The sequence below is a fragment of the Prinia subflava genome, chromosome 2 (assembly GCF_021018805.1).
Source record: "Prinia subflava isolate CZ2003 ecotype Zambia chromosome 2, Cam_Psub_1.2, whole genome shotgun sequence".
NCBI lineage: Eukaryota > Metazoa > Chordata > Aves > Passeriformes > Cisticolidae > Prinia > Prinia subflava.
In genome coordinates, this window is record NC_086248.1 from 29,458,311 (window position 1) to 29,478,821 (window position 20,511).

General features: G+C 38.1%; 1 protein-coding gene across 4 annotated transcripts in view; it reads left to right on the forward strand.

Annotated features, from left to right (window-relative positions):
• SMAP1 (small ArfGAP 1) overlaps positions 1–20,511 on the forward strand; it is a 90,741-nt gene that overhangs the window by 67,546 nt on the left and 2,684 nt on the right. For 2 of the 4 annotated variants that reach the window (XM_063389448.1, XM_063389450.1), the window contains 4 exons: positions 863–941; positions 10,136–10,263; positions 18,814–18,982; positions 19,619–19,950. In XM_063389448.1, the coding sequence (XP_063245518.1) occupies positions 863–941; positions 10,136–10,263; positions 18,814–18,982; positions 19,619–19,950 (708 nt within the window). Of the gene's footprint in view, positions 1–856; positions 942–10,135; positions 10,264–18,813; positions 18,983–19,618; positions 19,951–20,511 lie in introns of all 4 variants that reach the window. The other 2 variants (XM_063389447.1, XM_063389449.1) reach the window with 1 other exon arrangement.

Here is a 20,511-nt window from a genome sequence, read left to right on the forward strand (position 1 = left end):
CTCTAGTTAAGGCTGTACCCATTGATCAACCAGTCTGCTGCGGGTTTCTGTGACAAGTGTGGAGCAAAGGCACATTAAATGCACATGAAGAAATGCATATGGCACTACTATTAACCAGTTGATATTCATTTTAGAAATTGATGTTTTGATGGATTCAGGGGATCAGCCTGATACTGGTGTGAGAAGAACTATAAACAGATTTATGAAGTAATTTTCTTAATCAAATTTCACATCAATACCATCATATATTTAGAAGTCTCTAGGCAAGAAAAGACTAGGAGTTCCCTTTTCAGAAGGACAAGAATGCTGTTATTAGCATTCAGGTTTATAAAGGAAAGGTCAGGAACTCAGATTGTGTGCATTGGTACTCAGCATCTGTAAATTCTGCGTGTTCTGCAGATGTTCTTTGCAGAAAGGCAAATTGATATCATTAGTATGCTGCTAATTTTTAAATCTAAGCTTTCAAAAGCTTTATTTCTTTCTCATTAATGCTACAGAACTGTGTAGTTTGCTTGCTGAAATTATTTGATAAATTATAGACAGCTTTTTGCCTGCTGCATGATATGCAGTGGTTCAGTTTAAGAGTTAAGTTTACTTTAAGCTATCCTCAAACTTAAATTTATTTTAAAATTTACTACATATCCATGAAAGTACAGCAATTTTTTTTTAAAGTCATGTGCCATGTCCCTTTGGACTAGAACTGCTACATACTTCATTACAAATCAAATTCATTATGATAAACAAATAAGGAAAAGGACTTTGACTTCTGATACTGAAGCAATGTCTTCAATGAGAATTTTTAAACACTGAATCTTTTCAGACATGTTACTTGTGTTTATTTTTTTTCCTTTGCAAGCCACAGAAGAAAGAGGATCAGCAATCAGAAACTAAAGCAAGTCCAAAAAAGTCATCAGAACCCACTATTGACCTTTTAGGACTTGGTAAGCAATACATAATTGGTTTTAAATCAAACATAGATATGTACTTTATATTGTAATAGATACACTTTTATTTTTTCTGTGATTACTGAAAGATTAATTTGAAAACCATAGAGTGCATGCTTGATTTAAAACTATAAAGGAAAAATGCCAATGGGATGTGGGTATATCGGTACTTATGTTTTGCTAGGGAGAGTAATGAGATCCTGTGGGAAGGAGAAGTTATCAAAGCGGTCTTCAAAGGCCTCGTGGATTGTAGTATTTCATTGTTTATGGTACCAGTGTACTTTTTAATGAAAATGCTGAGGTCATCTGAATTATGTATCTGTAAAATACATGTAATACAATTCCTGTATCAGTTAAAAGAATGGTCAACTGTCAGACTACAGCTGACTAATACCTTGTAAAACCTAATATAGTGGGCATTTCAGTATTCTGTACTGACTGCAACCATCATTCATGTTTATCTAATCTACTTTTTTGTTTTCTGACTGGCAGGTAACTATGGGTTTGTCCTGTAAATAAAATAATTTCTGGTAAAATAATTTAATTGACACTGTCCGCCTATATTGTTGTGTATAGGCCATTCTCATAAAATATGTCTTTCATTTATCTAGTGTTGCTCTAAATGTGTTTTTTCCATTTGATGGAATCTTAAAATGGAAATGGAAGAAAAAAATTACGTTATTTTTATTTCCTTTTGAGATTCAGTCTTAGGAAAATCTTCTATAAGTTGTGAGTGGATATTAAAAGTATTCGCTTTCTATCAATGTAGTGGTTACTCTTAAGTTTCTACATAATTATATAGGAGGAAGCTAATAAGTCTTAAATGTAATTCTGAAAACTTCACTTTGTAGAAAAATGTTTTGATTTATTTTATTTTTTTTTGTTTCAAGGTATGAATGTGACAAAACAATAAATGTTTTCTGTTTTAAAATTCACACTCATTCAAAATGCATGTTTTTTCCCCTTTTGATGTAGAGCTAATTGTAAAATACCATTTTTTCATGGGTTATGTGTATGTTGTCCATATCTCATTCCAAGTAATTGCCACTATAGATATGCACATCTTAATTAACACTTTAGAATGAATGTAGAATGAGCCTGTTTAAAAAAAAAAAGTAATTTAGACTTGATGGAAAGCTGATTCTCCTTTATTTTCCTTTAGCAGACCAACAACCTAATTAAAAAGTAAATTTAATCAATATGTGGTTTTGAGATTGCTAGGCTTCTGTATTCTTTTGGTCATGATTTGAAAAGTATCTCAGTAACACTGTTTTACGATACAATAATGAACTCAGATTACATTGGCTAACTTGAGATGTAATGTGCAGTGAAAATAGTATTATAATTGGTGTTCAACAGCTCCATTTCTTCAGTGAGATATAAAAAGGGCAAAGTTTATAATATGTATGTTAAAACCCCATAATTTTAGAGGAGGGAATGCTTAAAGATCGTTTAAATAACAAATTGAAAAGCAGTGTAATAAGCCAGTAGCACTTGGAATCCACTGAGCTGCAAATGAGATATGTGTTAATGAGAGCAGACTTGCATATTTCATTTGAAGAGTTGTCTTTTAATTAGCACCTGCAATAGAAGACTTCAGATAGTATTAAAAGAAAGGTCACATGAACATCAATGTATCATAGAAGCAGAGAGTAGTCCAGGTTGGAAGGATCTCAGATGACCTTCTGGTCCAAGGAGGCCATGGGAAGGGGAGCATAGAGATTATCTAGCATCCTGTCTGAGCACAACCTGCAAACCTCCAGTGATGGGAGCTCTGCCACATCTATGGAGTTGTTCTAGTAATTGATCAAGTAAAAAATTTCTTTCTTTAGCTGACAAACTGTTACTTGTTGCCCTCTGACTTCCCTGTGTTGTGGAGAGAGAGGCTGTGTCCTCTTCGTAGCTGCCCTTTAAGTACTGGCATACTGGGATGAGAGTCTTCTTGAGCCTTCCCTTCTCTAGAGAGAAAAGACCAACCTCCTTCACTCTTTCCTCATAGAGCAGGTCTTGCAACCCTTTGGCCATCTTCATGCCTCTCCTTTGGACCCTCTCCAGTCTGTGTCTGGCTTGAATTGCGGGGACAGAACTGGACACAGAGTCCGGGTGAAGCCTGGGAAGTGCTGAGTCAAGTGGGATGATCACATCTTTGCCTCAGCAAGTAACACCCCTGTGGATACATCCCAGAATTTCACTCACCTTTTTTGCTGCAGCGATGCACTGCTGATTAAAATGTTAGGTATGTCACATCAAATAATATTAAAATGGATGTGATTGCTTAGCTCGTTCTTCTTTACTGAGCAGACATTTTCTAATGAGGATTCATTCTCTTAGGACTTCATTTCTGCGAGAGAAGAATAATACTAGCTTTTAGTAGGGCAGCTCAAAATCACTTGTGGTAGCAGGTTAAGTAATTTTAATGGATCAGAATTCATGCTAGAATAATTTTGGCTTTCAGAACAGCCCAGCTTCTTCGCAAAGTATTTTCATGAGTAACCCTCACTGCTAGCTTTGGGTGTGGTGTTAGTCGCTGGGTTATTGCTCTTTTTGTCTCAGTTGGTTTTGCAGTAGTGACCTTGTCAGAAGGTAAACTTCCTTAGATAGGACTTACCTATGAAAATTGTGGCTGGGCTGTTTTCTAAAATTTTTCTTTACAAAATGCAGAATTTTCAGGAAAATATGCCTTGATGAATTGTATCTTTAAGTCTTGTCATAGGAGAAGAGGCATAATATGCTCAGTGACCATATTATCACATTTGTGTTTGTTTGGAGCCCTTTTAAATAGATTCATGTTGTTCCCTTGATTTCCTGATCAGGGGGTTGTTACTGAGATGCTGTTTAGGTACTCACTGTTCGACGATGCAACAACATTCATGGGGTTTGGCTTTTTCATTCAGAATAGATTTTAGTTCAGAACTGCACATACAGAAAGGCAGGGAAATGGACATGTACAAGCTAAATATTGTTGTGCTCTCTACAAGCAATAGTGTCAGTATTCTTGCTGTGCAGCCCCAAATTCTTTCCCTGTTCCCAAGCAGTGGGAAATAACAGCCTGTTTCTGTAGGCTGAGCCTGAAGCTGCTTTTTCAGTCGTCGCTACCATTATTTGGATCTTACCCATGCTGGAAAATGTGGAGACCTAAAATTGACACTGAAATCAATAATACAGGATTTTATAAAATTAATTTTTAATAGGATAATTATGGGAACCAGTCTTCAGTTTGAAAGTCACAGTGTGTAAACCATAGTTCTTCAGCACTTAAGTGATTTGCTCTGCTGTATTTTCATCTTGATGTTAACTTTGTGCTCTATTCTCTTTTTTGTGTTTTTTTTTCTTACAAGGTAGATGTCTCCACTTATGCTAGGTTAATGTAAATGATTTCATAATATTTTGTAAAAAATGGTGTGACAGCTATGTACAACTATCCATGGAATATTGGAATGTTACACAGGCAGTTTGTGATCATTGTGTTTGCCAAGGTATGCCACTTAGAAATTACTTCGATATATAGAGGAAAAAAAGGAAAAAATAGTATTTTTAATTATAATATGTTACAGAATTACCAGAAAGGAGAAGAGTGAATTTTACATATTTTGTATCATTTGCCATGTTTAGATATGCCCTTCATAAAATAAACAATTGCATATTCTGGATTAACCACTGTAATTACAATGAATAAGTAGAAGAAAACAGATTTATTATGTTGTTATTTACTGAATTTGATATGTGGGGCATTTATCTGGCATGGCTGGAAGTAAAATATGATATTCTAAAGACTGCTTATCTGTTTCTGCATGGGAAATATTCTCTAAAAGAATTCTCTGAAGTTTTGAAAGGGTTAATCACGATATGAAATGTGACTGAATGTTGCATAACTGAGAAATGTACTTTTATCAGGGCTGTTGGGTGAGTACCAAAACAGCATGGTTGGTCCCAAGTCGGAAAGTTGCCTTTAAGAAATAGTAAAGATACATTCATAAGTACATAAAGATCATATATGCAAATACAGATCACAGACTCCGCGAATCATAGAGTAGTTTGAGTTGGAAGGGACATTTAAAGGTCATCTAGTCAAACCCCCATGCTGTAAGTAGGGACATCTTCAATTACATCAGGTTACTCAGAGCCTCATGCCACCTGACCTTGAATATTTGCAAGGAAGGGGCAGCTACCACCTCTCAGGGCAAACTTTCACAACCCTCATTGTGAAAAATTTTTTTCTTATATCTAGTCTGAATCTATCCTGTTTCAGTTTAGAACCATTACCCCTTGTTGTATCACTACAGACCCTAATAAAAAGTTTGTCTCGATCTTTCTTGTTGGTCTTTAGACACTGGAAGGCCACAACAAGGTCTCCCTGGAGCCCTCTCTTCTCCGGGCTGGACAGCCCCAACTATCTCAGACTTTTGTTATAGGAGAAATCCCTGTAATCACCTTCATCTCCTTTCTCTGGACCTGCTGCAACAGGTCCATGACTTTCCTGTGCTGAGGACTCCTTAGCTGGGTGCAGCACTCCAGGTGGGGTCTCACCTCAGTGGAGTAGAGAAGTAGAACCCTTCCCTACCTGCTGGCCACGCTGCTTTGGATGCAGCCCAGAATACAGTTGAGTTTCTGGGCTGGAAGAGCCTATTGCCTGTTCATGTCCAGATTTTCGTCCTCCGGGACTCATAGGTCCTGCTCTGCAGGGCTGTTCTCAATCCATTTGTCCTCCAGCCTGTATTTATAGCATGCATTGCCCTGACTCGGTGCAGGACCCTGCACTTGGCCTTGTTGAACCTCATGGGGTTTGCATGGCCCCACTTCCTGAGCTTGTAAATATGTTAACATTTATAGTATTGCTACAATGTTCAGATTATGCTTAGGTAAGTAATATATCTACCCAAAAGCAAGACATTTACAACCACTTGAGGCATTACTAGCTTTCTGGCTTTCCACATTTTATTTTCAGAAGTATTATATAGAAATTGCCTCCCTATGAATGGTTTTTCCCTTCTGCAAAGGTTTTAGCAGTATATAAAATTTTACTAATGCATTAAATAATTCTACAATAATTTTGACCAGACGACCTTGTTTGAATCTTTGCCCCAGATTTTTGTTGGAACTATCAACCTTTTTCTCTCAGTTCTGCCTTTCTAGTAATTTCGTGTAAAAAATAATCATATGCATATTCTCTCTATTGAAAGGCTTGGTGTGGCTGTTGTAAATGGTTGCATGTATTAAAATATATGCCTGCTTAATAACAAAGTTCCTGTAAAGTTTGGTCCATAAAAAAATGAGTTTCAGAAATGCAGAGTTTAAGACCAGATCTGCTTTTTTTGCTGTTTCCTCTCCTGCTGTCCCTTTTAAGCCCTTCTGCTGGTCTTTCTCACTACTGGTGCAGATAAATGTACCAAGAATTGACGATGTATATGAAAGCTGTGATGTATATGAATAATAGAAGGCAGCACTGAATTGGAAATTGTCATGTCAGGGATTAAGAAAACCTATACAGAAAAAGAACTGTAAAGGTAAACCTCACTGGAATCCTTCACTACATTATTAAATACATACTAGTAAATAGTTTTTGTTTCTGCTATCAGACTGAAACAAGACTTCCTAATCTGAAATCAGAAGCATCATCTGCTGTTACAGTGTGGCAGAAGGCAGTCAGATATAATCTGTACTATTGTCATAAACTGTAAGAAGAGAAGTTTTGGAACCACACATAGGAACAAGGGTTAAGAGCAGCATCTTTTGACTCTTCACATTCCTTTCCCTGACTGAGATGGAAGCTCTGCCTTGCATTTGCTCTCATTGCAGTGGTTTTTGCTACATCTAACATTTCATTCCTAGCTATGAATGCGTTCTCCAGAAAAGTGATGGAAATATTCATTTGTTTGTCAAAAGCTAATTGCTTCAAAGTAATCCTGTGGTGGTTAAAGCTATAAATTTCTCAAAATACTCAGGCCCGTGTAACTTAATCTGACGTTTACCTGTTCCCTGGAAAGACCACAGCTGTGTTTCCTTCTTTCATGACACACCATCTCTTCTAATCAGGTTTCAATGGTAGGTGACACAAGTTGAATGAATAGTGAAATACTTGAAATAAATTAAAATTGAGAACTCTACTGAAGTATCTTTCTTATGTTACAGAAATATTTTAAAATGAGAAGGGAAGGGAGGAAATACATCCTAATCTGTGACCTGGTGTGTTGAAGTTGGGGCTATCCATAATCTCTATATAAGAACTGTGAATTATTATGTTGAAAAACAAGACTGTACATGCCTGCATGCAAATACATTTAAATGGAAGCACTAATATTGCTACAAGTAATAAACTGGAGTGAAAAGACTGATAGGTTTTTTCTGTATTCTGAAACTTAGTTCTTTCGGTAGGGAAAGGGTGAAGGTTTTTGGAGTATCTTTTTAATAGATACAAATATTCCAACTATGACATTTTGAGAAATCAGTAAAACAGGATCATCTATCAATACTATTCATACAGGCTTAAAACAATGTTGTAAACAGTAATTCAAACTGTCTGGTTTCTGCACCAGTGGAGACAAGGAGGTATTTATTCAGAAAGAGATGAAAGGCATGTGCATTACCAAATAACATTCTTACAGAACAAATCTAGCAAAAATCTGGGTTTTCATAATACTAGTTTATAAGCAGCATATTAAATACTTGAAAAATATTATGTTACTGCAAAAGGATTCTGTCACGGGTGTTCTAAATATGTGAAATGCTTGTTTCAGTAAATGCATTTAAATTTTCAGTCTTCTGTGTTAAACGCCTTTACATTCAGGGAATCTAAACTACTTTGGAATATGACAAGAGAGATTTTTTTTTTTAATACATGTGCCTGACTGGAAAAATGAGAACATTAAATTATTAATTCCTGACAGTCCTTTTGCTTGAAAATTATGCACAGTTCATTCCTAAATTTATCTGAAACAGTGAACCTTTGGGGAGATGTTTTTGGAACTGCCAGTCTGCAGAATGACCTCAAAAGGAGCTTATGCTTAAATGGCCAGTACATTTATTTACACACATCTCAAAGCACTAATGCGCATCAAATGGTGTGGCAGATTATACATATGGTCATTCTGCTGTACACGGGCTCCTATTCATCAGAAATAAGGGAAGGAGGAGACCTGTGCATTAAGGTGTAAGTAGCTCTGTCATAATCATAGCTGAGTTTGTAACTTTACTTTTCAGAATCAGTGCAACTGCAGTCCCCCAGCAAAGTCAAATCACAGCAGTGATTGATTCGAAAGGTGGCTACTTCACATTCATCAAGCCACTCAGTTTTTACACAGTGTAGAAGATCTAGTAGTGTCAACTCATTCCCGTGGCCACTTTTCCTTCATGGAAGGCAGACAGAAATGAGAAGGCATCTGTCATGGTTTGACCCCAGCTGGCAGCTAAGCCCCTCACAGCCAGTTGCTCACTCCCCTCATGGGATGGGGAAGAGAATCAGGAGGGTAAAAGAGAGAAATCTTGTTGGTTGAGATAAAGACAGTTTAACAGGTAAAGCAAAAGCCACACATACAAGCAAAGCAAAACCAGGAATTCATCCACCATTTCCCATGGGCAGGCAGGTGTTCAGACGTCCCCAGGATATCAGGGCTCCATCATGCATCATAGTGACTTGAGAATACAAATACTATCATTCCAAAGGTCTTCATCTTCCTCCTTTTTTCCACTGCTTCATATACTGTGCATGGCATCATGTGTAGGTTATGGAATATTCCTTTGGTAGTTGACATCACCTATCCTGGCTGTGTTCCCTCACAACTCCTTGTGCACCTCGAGCTTCCTCACTGGTGGGGTGGGATAGGGAGCAGAAAAGGCCTCGACTCTGTGCAAGCACTGCTTGGCAGTAATTAAATCATCCCTGTGTTATCAAGTCTGTGTCCTGCACGAATCCAAAACAGAGCCCCGTACTGCCTACTGAGAGGAACATTAACTCTATCCCAGCCAAAACCAGTACAGCATCTGTGGGTCATGGTCTTCTGAGTGGATTGTTTCGGAATGCAGTCTTATGATGTTAGTAGCAATGTACTGTTTTCAGTGTACTCTAATGTAGGGGTTCTGGAATATTGACCCTCCTGTGGCATATGAGCAGCTGTGCCAGTCGTGGCAATGTTTCTTTTGTACAGAATTTTTTTACTTAAACTAGTTTGTTGTACCAGAGAAGTCTGACTTCTGCACTGAGATTGGTTAATTTTACACTTAACTTCTTCTATTGCCTATAAAAGCTTTCTTAAACTTACTGTTAGGACTATTCAGTCATTATAAAGTTCAGCATGATCTAGAGTCACCTTTGTATTTGTCAAACTCTATATGATGGCAACCCATTTGTGATATGCTTAGATACAAATTTATTAGCTTTTTCTTGAGCAGCTTGAAATCAAAAGAGAAATGGTTGCTCTGTTCCTTAAAAACACTTTTGTGATATTTTTGTCCCTGTATCTTTTGAAGTGCTTTTGTAAGTTCTCTTTTAAGCATAATTCTTCTTTTTTTGTCATGCATGCATCCACTTTCACCTAGATAAGTAAATGTATTCATGTTTTCAAGTGGCTTACAGACACCAAGGCTCAGAGCAAGAGCCGTAGGTTCTAATGGGTAGTTAGCTCAGTGTGCCAGGCAGATGTGTTCAAATGGAGCTATAGAATACAATCTGTGCAAAGTACTTTTGTAAAAGAGGAAAAATGGACTTTTTCCTAATGCAAAGTTTATGTACTCTTGAGTAAATTATTAGATCAGGAGTATCTTCATGGATTCTAAAATGCAAATTTTAATTCTGGAGCACAGATGAGTGTATTTTGTCTGATACATGGCTACCAAATTTGGACCTTCTCAGTAAGACATCTATTTAAAATCTTACAAAAAATGTTGGTGTACAGAGACTCCTGAAAAATGAGTAGTATGTACTGCTGTTGGTGTGGTTGCCCTTGGGGAAGTTTTAAGTGGGTTTTTTGTCATTCATTGATTTTGTTTGTATTTTTTTCTGAAGGACAGTTATGTGCCATCCTCATTGGGAAAGAAGTCTACAAAATCTGAATAATATCACAGTCTGAAAAATATCACAGAAATAGAGCACATCTTTGATGGGGGCAGGGTAGGAGGGAATAGATAGCTTTAATTATTCTCATGGTGTTAAGATACTAATTATTTTCACTTTAAAAGTGATTCTGTTGCTTTTTTAGATGGTCCAGCTGAAGCATCTGTTACAAATGGAGGCACTGCTGCTGTCACAGCACTGAATGATGACCTGGATATCTTTGGCCCAATGATCTCTAACCCTTTACCAGCAGCTGCAGTACCTCCTGCTCAGGTAAAATTTAACAACTGTATTTAATTATATCTCTGGGTAAATATATGCATGCACATGTGTATTTTCCTTCAGGGAATTGCTCATTCACACAGAAGGAATGCACACTTCTCAACACATCTGAAGCACCTTATGACTGGAGATGCTTAAAGTGTAACACTGATATTTTTCTCACTTCTTCAAGCTTTTGCACTGCTTGGATGTAGAAATAGATGGTGTGGTCTTTCCTTCTGGTTATCGAGGTGAATTGGATTCTGTCTTACTCTGGTGATGGTAGTAGTGTTTTCTTTTCATTTATATTCTTTTGTCTTGTTCTTTTTTTCATAGGTGTTGCTGAATGTAACTTTATGTTCTCAGGTTATTGGGCATCAAGTCATCATTTTTAAGACCTCTTATTGCATTGTGATGCTGATATTTACGAAAGGCTGCAGCAGATGCATCTCTCTTAGACTTGCTAAAAATTTGGGGTCTAAGGTTTCATACTCAAAATCAAGAATGGATATTGAGAAAACTTATTATTGCTACCTGGGCTGATCTTTTGTCTCATCTTGGAACTTGTATGTCTTGCTTTCCTCAAGGGAGAGTAGCATAACTCCTGCACCTGGCCTGCTCCTCCTTATAGCCATGATAGTTGGGAAGCAAACCCAACACCATGCCTGTTGTAACCTGGAGAGGCAGTTGTGGGACACACGAAGAAGCTGCTTGAAGCTGCAGCTCTCCTAAAGTAGCTGTTTGACTCAAAGAGCAAGGTGTTGGTGATGGACATGTGCAGGCTTCCTTAACCCAGACTGAGAGGGACGTTTTGGAGTAGTGGTGGGCTAAGTTCCTCATCTGGGGCATCTTAAGGTCATTTAGAAGCTTACTTTTGTGTAGGGCTTTCTGTCCCACTCTGTTGAACCAGAAAAAAATTATGATTTTGGGACATGTAATCTGTACTTGTTTCTCTTCACCCTTTAGTTTTCATAGTATGTACAACGGAAGGGATAATGATGAAAGGCAGTTCTGAGTGCCTCAAAGCATGTGTGTGCTATTCAACAGATTTTATTTGTTATCCTTCGCTCTCCCTTTCCCTGCTTGCTGCTGCTGGCTGACTTTGTGCAACACGCTAGACAGGGTTTCAGAGACTGAAACCACTTTTATTTTTAAACATAATGCTACAGATAGAGCAAACGTCCCACCATGTGTTAAGCTACCCATAAACGGTGAGGGAAATAGCACGTATTTGCATTTAGATTTGGATGTGTTAGCTAAAATTGGAAAGGAAATTGTTGATGTAGATTTTCTTATCTGTTGCAGAAGTCTCTGGTCAAAGTATGAGAAGCAGCAGTATTTGAGTGCTTGTGGTCTGCTATTCTCATGTCTTATGTCAAAACTGATCCCTGTAGGGCTAGATGTGAAAAGCAGTAACCCCTTTCTAGCTTCCCTGAGTTTTTAATTTGTTACATTTGGCTGTAGATTGAGTAAATTCAAATCTAGAATCATGACGTTTTCACCTGGCCTCAAAATAAACGGGCCAGTGGTGGTATTGTACATAATAGATAGCACTAAATTCTTGTTTTCCCCCCTTTCCAGCAGTTCTGAAGCTGGAAATTATGACTTCTATATGTCGTTACTGCATGCCCAGGAGAAAAGGGCAGCCTGAGAAAGAAGAGAAAAGCCTTCTTTTGTTTCTATTCCATGGACATGTGATATGACCTGCTGGTTAAAGAATTATTTAGCTGTAGAATGCAGGAAATCCAAAAGAAGGCTAAATATTTAAGAGTGAAAAAAGCAAAGTGAAGGGTGATACCCTAGGTGATGATCACTAGTGATGGGTTAAATAATGGAGTAGCTGCTAAAGCATACCAAATTATATGTATATATAACATTTTAAATGCATTTCTATGATAAAGATTTGGTCACTGGACCTTTTGTCCAGAGAGAAATATTTTGACATGTTGTTCATCTTTGTGCTAGTTCCTAGACTAAGTATGGTACTTTCTAAATAGATTAAAAAGTGGTAGAAAGGACAATACCATTCTCAATATCTCATGAGTATCACCTTGTTTATATACTAGAAAGCATGAATATATTCACTTGCTGTAAACAAACCTGTCCAGATTTGCAGTGACATTTTTCGTTTTTCTGAGTGCTGTAATCAGGAGGAACAAACAGGTCTCTCAGCAAGCATTTTTTTATCAAGCACATGATCTTTATAGTGTATTGCAAGATTTAATTCTTGATTATCTTCCATTTTTAATCGGTAATCTCAGTGAAAATGTAATGTAATCAGATAATCTCTACAGATAAGAGACAGGAACATGGGTAGGTAGCAGATGACAGTTTTTTGATGGTGATAACATGGGTTACTTGCTAAAGTGGGGAAAAGAGGATATTATTCTGTTTTTCTTCAGGATTATCAAGACCTTGCATGCATTCTGTTTCAGGATGATGGTGTCTAGTCTGGGAACTGAGGCTGGGCAGGAGTTGCCTCTCATTTGAAGTGCTATGAGTATTTTGTAAGATCTTTCACTTGCAACATGGATAAAAGTCATATAGGATTCAGAGAAGAGTTAGGAGAATACAGGGTGCCTTATAAGAAGGTTTAAGGACTTGATCTGTCTAAATTTCTTGAAGTAAGTAAGAGGTGTGATTATAATGTGAAATTATTTTGTAGGAGGCTGTAAATGGTGAAGTGGGCATGAACTCAGATCAGCAGTTGAGTAACCCTAACATTCAGTTCCTGTGCTTGAAATTGGAAAATTTAAAATAGAAATCCATGACCAAACCTTTACTTGAACTTGTTTGAATATCTATTAACAGAATGTATTGAAATTGTAAAAAATTAGGTAGAAGAAGGGGATCAAATGTGAAATATTGTGGCTTGCTTTCTCACTGAGATATTTACTATTATGTTCTGCACTGTAGGTGTGTCTGAGGTGTCACAGTGGGATTTGAGAGCTTTTCTTCTGAAAAAGAATGGAATTTATTTGTGCTCCTCAAACTGATCTGTATGACCCTTGAGTTTTCACAGGATTGCTTTTCTTTTCCATTTTAACTTGAAAGGCAGCATTTAATGCTAAATGCACTCTGTTTTATGGTACTGTGGAGCACAGAAATGTCTGTTTGAATGTTTTATTATGAGACTGAAACATCATGATGTCTGCAAAACTTAAGATTTATGTCCATTGTCATAGCGAAGACATTTCTCAAGTGAAGACAAAAGCATTTGTTTCTCCTTTTCAAATGTGACTTGAGCATTGATGATCATGAGCACTTAGACTCTGCTTTCAGATATGTCTTTATCACAGTTTTCAAAAGCATTTAAGATGGTTCTTCTCACTGTTCTGTATAGCTGGATGCTAATGCAAACTGTTGATTTTGTAAAGGACTGGTAAAGAACAATATGTGGCAGAATAATTTTTTTAATAGAATTTTGTTTATTAGCAAACTCAGTGGGGTTTAAGAAGAGCTACCTTAAACAGCTCCTACAGTAGAACTAGATAAAAGGTATGTGCTATAAATTATGCACTATTCATGGGCATAGAGGGAAAGAAAAACATTTCATATCTTTAATGATGTTTTTTCAAGTGAAGTGGACATAGCTAAATTATAGGTGTTAGGATAGGGTTTGTTGCCAAACATTGTATAGGAACTGAACAAAGGTCTATCATTTTTACCTATACTTAAAACAATTTCCTGAAATGTTTTAGCCAGATGTTAATTTCAAATTTTGTGTGATATGTCTTCCAGCAAAAGTGTGATCTTCATTCTTCAGTGAAATATGTAGGGAGGAAGAGAAGGGGAGAACTGTGAGGTATTGAGTTTGGAAGTATTAATTCAGTGAAATGTTTAATATAAGTCTTTCTCCAAGGAGCATACTAAAATCCAGTCAACTTAAACATTTTTGGATTTTGTGTTGTTTGTGTCTGTGTCTGTGTGGGCCTGATTTGAATAGTGCTGTATTGTGAGCTGAGAATCAGTTCAGTGGCTACAAAAGTGTATTTTCCTAGAAATGGTGTATGTTTTTCAATGATTGATATCTGAAAAACTTCGATGGTGTAATTTAGATAAAGAGATGTTCATAAATACTCGTTTTTCCCTGAGGTCAGGTGTGTGTACCTAGTATGGGTGCCATGGATTGGCAGACAAGCTTCAACTTATTAATCAGTTTTGGTGATGTTAATGTGTCAAAGTCCTTAGATTTCATGTAAAAATGCACTGTTTCAGAAGTTTGCTTTATCATGGGTATTATTTAAGCAGGGTCTTACTGGAGAGCTATTTAGTCCTATTCCAGTATGATCAGTTGAAATGTTTAGAGCTTCTGTTCAGGTTTATTTTGCCCCTGTCCATATTTTCAGGTATGCTGTAGCAAAAGCTTCATTCCTTCAGATGGAGTTAGAGCAATTCTGTTGCTCCAGTGACTACGGGCTGGGCAGTAAGTGGGTTGAGAGCAGCCCTGCACAGAGGGACATGGGGCACTGGTGGATGCAGATCTGAATATGAGCTGGCAATGTGCGTGTTCAGCCTGGAAACCCAACAGTGTCCTGGGCTGCATCGGGGAAGTGCGACCAGCAGGTCAAGAGAAGTGATTCCCCAAATCTTCTCCACTCTCGTGAGACCCCACCTGCAGTGCTGCATCCAGCTCTGGGGCATCTGGCATGGGAAGGACCTGTTGGAGCAGGTCCATAGGGGGCCTCAAAGATGCTCAGAGGCATGGAGCACTGATCCTGTGAAGTGAGGCCCAGACATTTGGGGTTGTTCAACTTGGAGAAAAAGGTGGCTCTGGAGACACCTTATAGTGACCTTTCAGTATTTGAAGGTGGACCACAGGAAAGACGGGGAAGGACTTTTTTTTAGGGAGTCTAGTGACAGGACAAGGGAAAATGGCTTCCAACTGAACAAGGGTAGGTTTAGATTAAATATTAAGAATAAGTTCTTTACTGTTTGGGTGGTGAGACTCTGAAATAGGTTCCCCAGAAAAGTTGTGGATGCCTCCATCCTTGGCACTGTTCAAGGCCAGATTGGACAGGACTGAGCAGCCTGGTCTGGTGAAAGGTGACCTGCCCATGTCAGGGGGTTGGAACTTGATGATTTTTAAGGTCCCTTCCAACCCGAACCATTTATGAATCTATTATTTTACTCTCTTTATATTTATTATTAACTAGTAATTTACTACTATATTAAAGGTACTTTAAATGCCTTAGGTAAGAGCACAGCTGGGATCATACTCCAGAATCAGGAGTCAGCTGAACAGAGTCTAGAGGAACAGAAATTTGAGTTCTAGAGAAGGGAAATCTGAAGAAGGAGTTAGAAATGGGACTGCAGGGAAGATAAATATTTTCAAACCTAGACAAGGATGATTGCAAATGAAACGCTGTATTGCTTGTTGTGAGTACAGGACATGCAGCAAAAAATAAAGTTGAATTTTTAATCTTATTGTAAGGTTAATTATGTTTTTTGGATATGATCTGAGAAAGTGATAGAAATCTTAATCTGACTTTTTCAGATGTTGCTGATAATACCTAACAGCAAGAGAACAAATGAGATTTCTTAGTGTTTTTCTTTGTGAACTAAATATAGTTGAGTGCTCATTTCCTCATCAGTTATTACCAGAAAATAACTGGCTGATCATTTTTAATGGAACTGGATAGATGTCTAAAAACAAAATTTGCAAAATCAAAACCAGGAAGAATTGAAATAAACATCAAGTCCATTTACAATGCAAAGATTAAAAGAGTGAGCGTCATGTCCAGAATTTAAGACCTTAATAAGAATTTAAGACCTTAAAATACTTAGTGCCTGGCGTACATAAGAATAATTATGTGCTAGGCTGTATTTTCCCCATCCAGGTAGCTCTTCCAGTCAGGAGGGAGAAATTGAAAATGTTGTGTTGTGTGATAAATAACCATACAAATGGAAAACAGTAGTGGCCTGGCTTTTCTACAGACCATCCCTGCTTTCCTAGATGCCAGCCAGAGCTGGAGACATGCAGGTAGCAGGAAAGTGCCTATGTGCTTTTTTTCTCTCCTGCAATCCTTCTCTCAACTCCATGTGTCCCACTGTCCACTTCCCTCTTTCATTTCCTCTGTTGCCACCTCTTTCAATTTGTAGGAAAAATTCTGTTGCACTAATATCACGAAACTGCTTCTCAGTATGATCCTTAAGCACCTGATGAGCATTTATGTTTAGCATAATGACTGTCTGAGAGTACTGGGTGTTGGAAAATGATTATATGAATGCCAGGTGTGTTTTTATAGAGGTCTTGAGTAGCATGACAATGTTAGAGATACAAAAATCATGTCAATGGTGGCTGTTTTTTAGCTTGGATGCCACCTGCTGTTTTCTTGCCATGTATTTTGCATTACCTTCCATTTATTCAGCTGATGAACACTTCAGGGCGTGCTTGTCCAGTGCTTTGGCTCCTTTGAGGATATTCCAAAACCAAACTGAATGAAGAGACATTAAATGAGCATTTCATCTTAGGCTGTAAACATAACATGATCACACCTCCAGGTTTCCAGCTCTGCCTTCTAGAGAAAAGCAGAGCCCTTCCTTGCTGCCTGCAAGCAGTGGAGGGAAAGCCCCCTCTGTTCAGCCACTTGCCCTGCTGCTGTGGCTCCTCCCTGCTGAGCACGGCTGTCACACAGGGGCTGTCCCAGGCCGGTGCCACAGGGATCCGTGTCAGCAGGGAACAATTCAGTCATGGGCCTGCCTGGGTGTGTGCACAGGGAAACAGGTACTGCTGCTCAGGATGGCTTTTACCTGAATATACTGTTCAATCTGACTGGTGTCTTTAAAGACTGCTTATGTCACACTGATAAAGAACTGCCTCAAATAGAGAGGGCTTCCTACTACCCACTTCAATAAAAACTGAATTGATTTGCAATTAGAAATTAGTGTGAGAAGGAATAGGAAGAAACTTCCTTAGTATGTACGGAAAGAAATTGATAATTTAATTGTACACTGGCCAGAGAGGTTTCACAGGTCTTTTTCTGTTTGCTTTCCCTCTGTAGTGCTGTCAGCCCACTCTTAGTTGCCCTCTAAGTCCTATTGACTTTGGCCTTAATTATCTGTAGTATAAATGCAGGTTTTTCACTTTCCAAAAAGTTTCAATTTTTTGGTTTTTTTTCTCTTCCCTTTCTACAGCACTTTTGGAAAATTTTCACCATCAACTATGTGAATATGCACTGCTTTCTCTTGCTGGTTTCTGGTAACTTTAGCTGATAACAGAATTGTTCTGTGGTTTGTGGGGTTTTTTTTGTCCCCTAATCTATGGCACTGCCTTATGCTAGAGGTTTTAGCACTTCAGAAGTCACATACTTCATGTGTTTTTTGAAACTGCATATTGAAAATTTGTATTGTGTTTGTAACAAATCCAGTGTGAACATAGTGGACTTTTGAGGGCTTAAGTCAGCAGCACACCAGCAAAAGCAGCAGATCAGAGATCATTGCTTTAAGGAAGATGATAGGGGTGTTCCATATCTGTGTATTTTGCGGTGTCCTGTTGTCTGTCTGATAAACTTGGGTATGGGATCTCAATAAACAGACCTGGTTACGTGTTGAGTTCATTGACAGTGCTATTCCAAGGAAAATTTTCCTTTAGTGTGGAAAAGAGTTGAAACTCACACAAGCTGTGGTGCAGTAGGTATATGCTAAGCAGCTGGGGATCTTTTAGCTGGGCTAAAATAAGGCCATAGTTTAAGTATGATTTGCAGTCCTGGCTCTTTTAAACTGTGCATACAGTTAATTTGCATTAAAAGTTCCCACTGGTAACAAGATGAGTTGCGTATTTTAAGGAATATAACAAGAACCTATGTGTTGCCTGGTTCCCCAAGAAAGCCCCCATATGGAACGTATGGGTATGAGCAGCAATGTAACAGTACTGAGAGACACCTGGATGTAATTTGTTTACAAAACATTCTGTTGCAAGAGCAGTACAAAGCCTGCCAGCCTGCCTGTATTTTAGTTTTTCAGTTGTAGATTGCAGTGAGTTTTAGATAATTATGCTTTCTCAATAAGTGAAACGTGCTTAAAGAACTCTTAAGCCAATTATAAACAGTGTATTTTAGAAATTTTATTACTTGAAATAGATAACCAAAGTGTTGCCTATTCTCCAAAGATACATTTCAAAGCATTTAATCTTTTGTTTTAGCTCTTCTCTAATCTATTCTGCCTATGAGAGGATTAATGAGATGTGTATTTTAATCTCCTTATTGATTTCCTAATTATTTTTCATAATCTAACTCCAGCTTTTGATTTATGCTTCTCACTGATGAAAAATATAGAAGCAACAGGAATGAATAGTCTGTATGTGTATGCCCTGAAGCTGCTTGAGATTTGGTTTTCTTTGTTTCGTAGCCTCCATCTGGTCTGATGGTCTTTCCATATTGCCTGTACTGCTTTTTTCTGTCTTTAGTCATACCACATTCTTTTAAATTCTCATTCACTTAAATTTAGTTTCTGTAAATTAATGAGCTTTTATTAAGTTGAGAGGCAAGGCTGTACAGTAAATATTTAACATCATCTTTTGCTGTTTTCTTTCAGTAGTCTGTCTTGTCTTTTATTTCCCAGAGCACTTCCACTAAACCAGCAGCTGCCACCTTGTCTGGAGCAGCCGGGGATCTTGATCTATTTACTGAGCAAACAACAAAATCCGAAGAGTCAGCGAAGAAACAACTCTCCAAAGACTCCATTTTATCGCTGTATGGCACAGGAACAATGCAGCAGCAGAATGCTCCGGGTAAATAACGTTGTGAAGGTTTCTGTGCAGTCCTATTTTTAATCTTTATCTAGAAAAGTTATCTTCCACAAGTATAAAGCTAAGGTTGGGTACTTGCTAATTACATTCAAATGAAGTGTTTTATTCTCAGCTTTTATAAAACTGAGAAAAATTACTGAAATGTAATATGGATGCTAAAGAAAAACATATATGTGACTTAATTTATTCATAGCTATTCAAATTATCAAGTGTGCAATTTACTGAAAGATTTGTGAAGTCTGCTTCTGCCGTGTAATTCATCAGTGAGGGTCTGAGTATTCAATGTGCAGCCAGCAGGCTGCCAAGATCCCCTACAGAACTGTCAGAGCTTTGGTTTAGCTGTGTTTGTGTGAACACAAAGATCTCCAATACAGCAATTGAAAGATTCTGGTTCACCACAGGGATGCCAAACATTTCTTGGCAGTTAATCTTGTGGTGAGTCCCTTTCCTTTGAGAGTGGTTAAGCAGTTTTTTGCTTTTACCAGAAGCTGTATTGGCAGCACTGACTTACAGATGGACAAAGTTATCCTTACCTTATTTTGGTGCACTTCTGACTTATGGGATGGGGGAGGAAAATCATGAGACACTTCTGCTGATATCTTCCCGTCTCTGGTACAGGTATGTTCATGGGGTCGTCTTCTATGCCATTTACCACACAACCATCAACTCACTTTCAAGGCTTTCCAGCCATGGGGGTTCCTGTGCCAGCAGCGACTGGGATGATGGGAAGCATGATGGGACAATCAGTGCCAGTCATGGGACAAAGCACAGGCGTGATGGTAGGAGTGGGAATGCCCAATGGATTTACTGGTACTGCACCAACTGGTGTGATGGGACTTCCTCAAACTGTCGTTGGACCTCAAGGTGGAATGGTGGGACAGATGGTCACACCAGCACAAAATAAGTATGGATTGCAACAAAACCAACAAGCTCAATGGAACCTCTCTCAGGTAAGACTGGCCATTCCCAGACAAAACTGCTTTAGTAAGGATGATGCTTTTCAGATACAAAATGTTGGCTGTAGGAGGAAGGTCAAGGGTAGCCAAATTGAAGACTACTGGACTGTGTACTGCTTTGAGGCACATGTTAACAAACCAGTGACTGAATAGTTCAGTGAAAGATAACCACTACAAAAACAGAGAATAATTTTGCCAAGGTAGACCAAACTCAGTTCTCTGCTTCTGTAGCTTTTCTCATCCTGTCATCAGAGCCAGCCAGGTAAAAAACTTAGCTCAGCTAGAGTTACAAAGTTCTGAAATGTAAACACAGCCTTATAGCTAAAAGTGGAATTTAAGTGCTTGAGGATAGCCATTACCAATGAATACTTTCATTCACAGATTTCAGGATGTTTTGATGGTGTGTGAAGTGCTTTGTGCTCTAAACATTTTCCTGTAGATAATTTGCTTAGGTGCATCTGTTATTTATCTGTAGCATTTTCATTTTTAAAAGCTCTCTAGAAAGGTTAATGTAGTAGTGTATTTGTACATTTTCCAAGGAAATATCTTGAAACT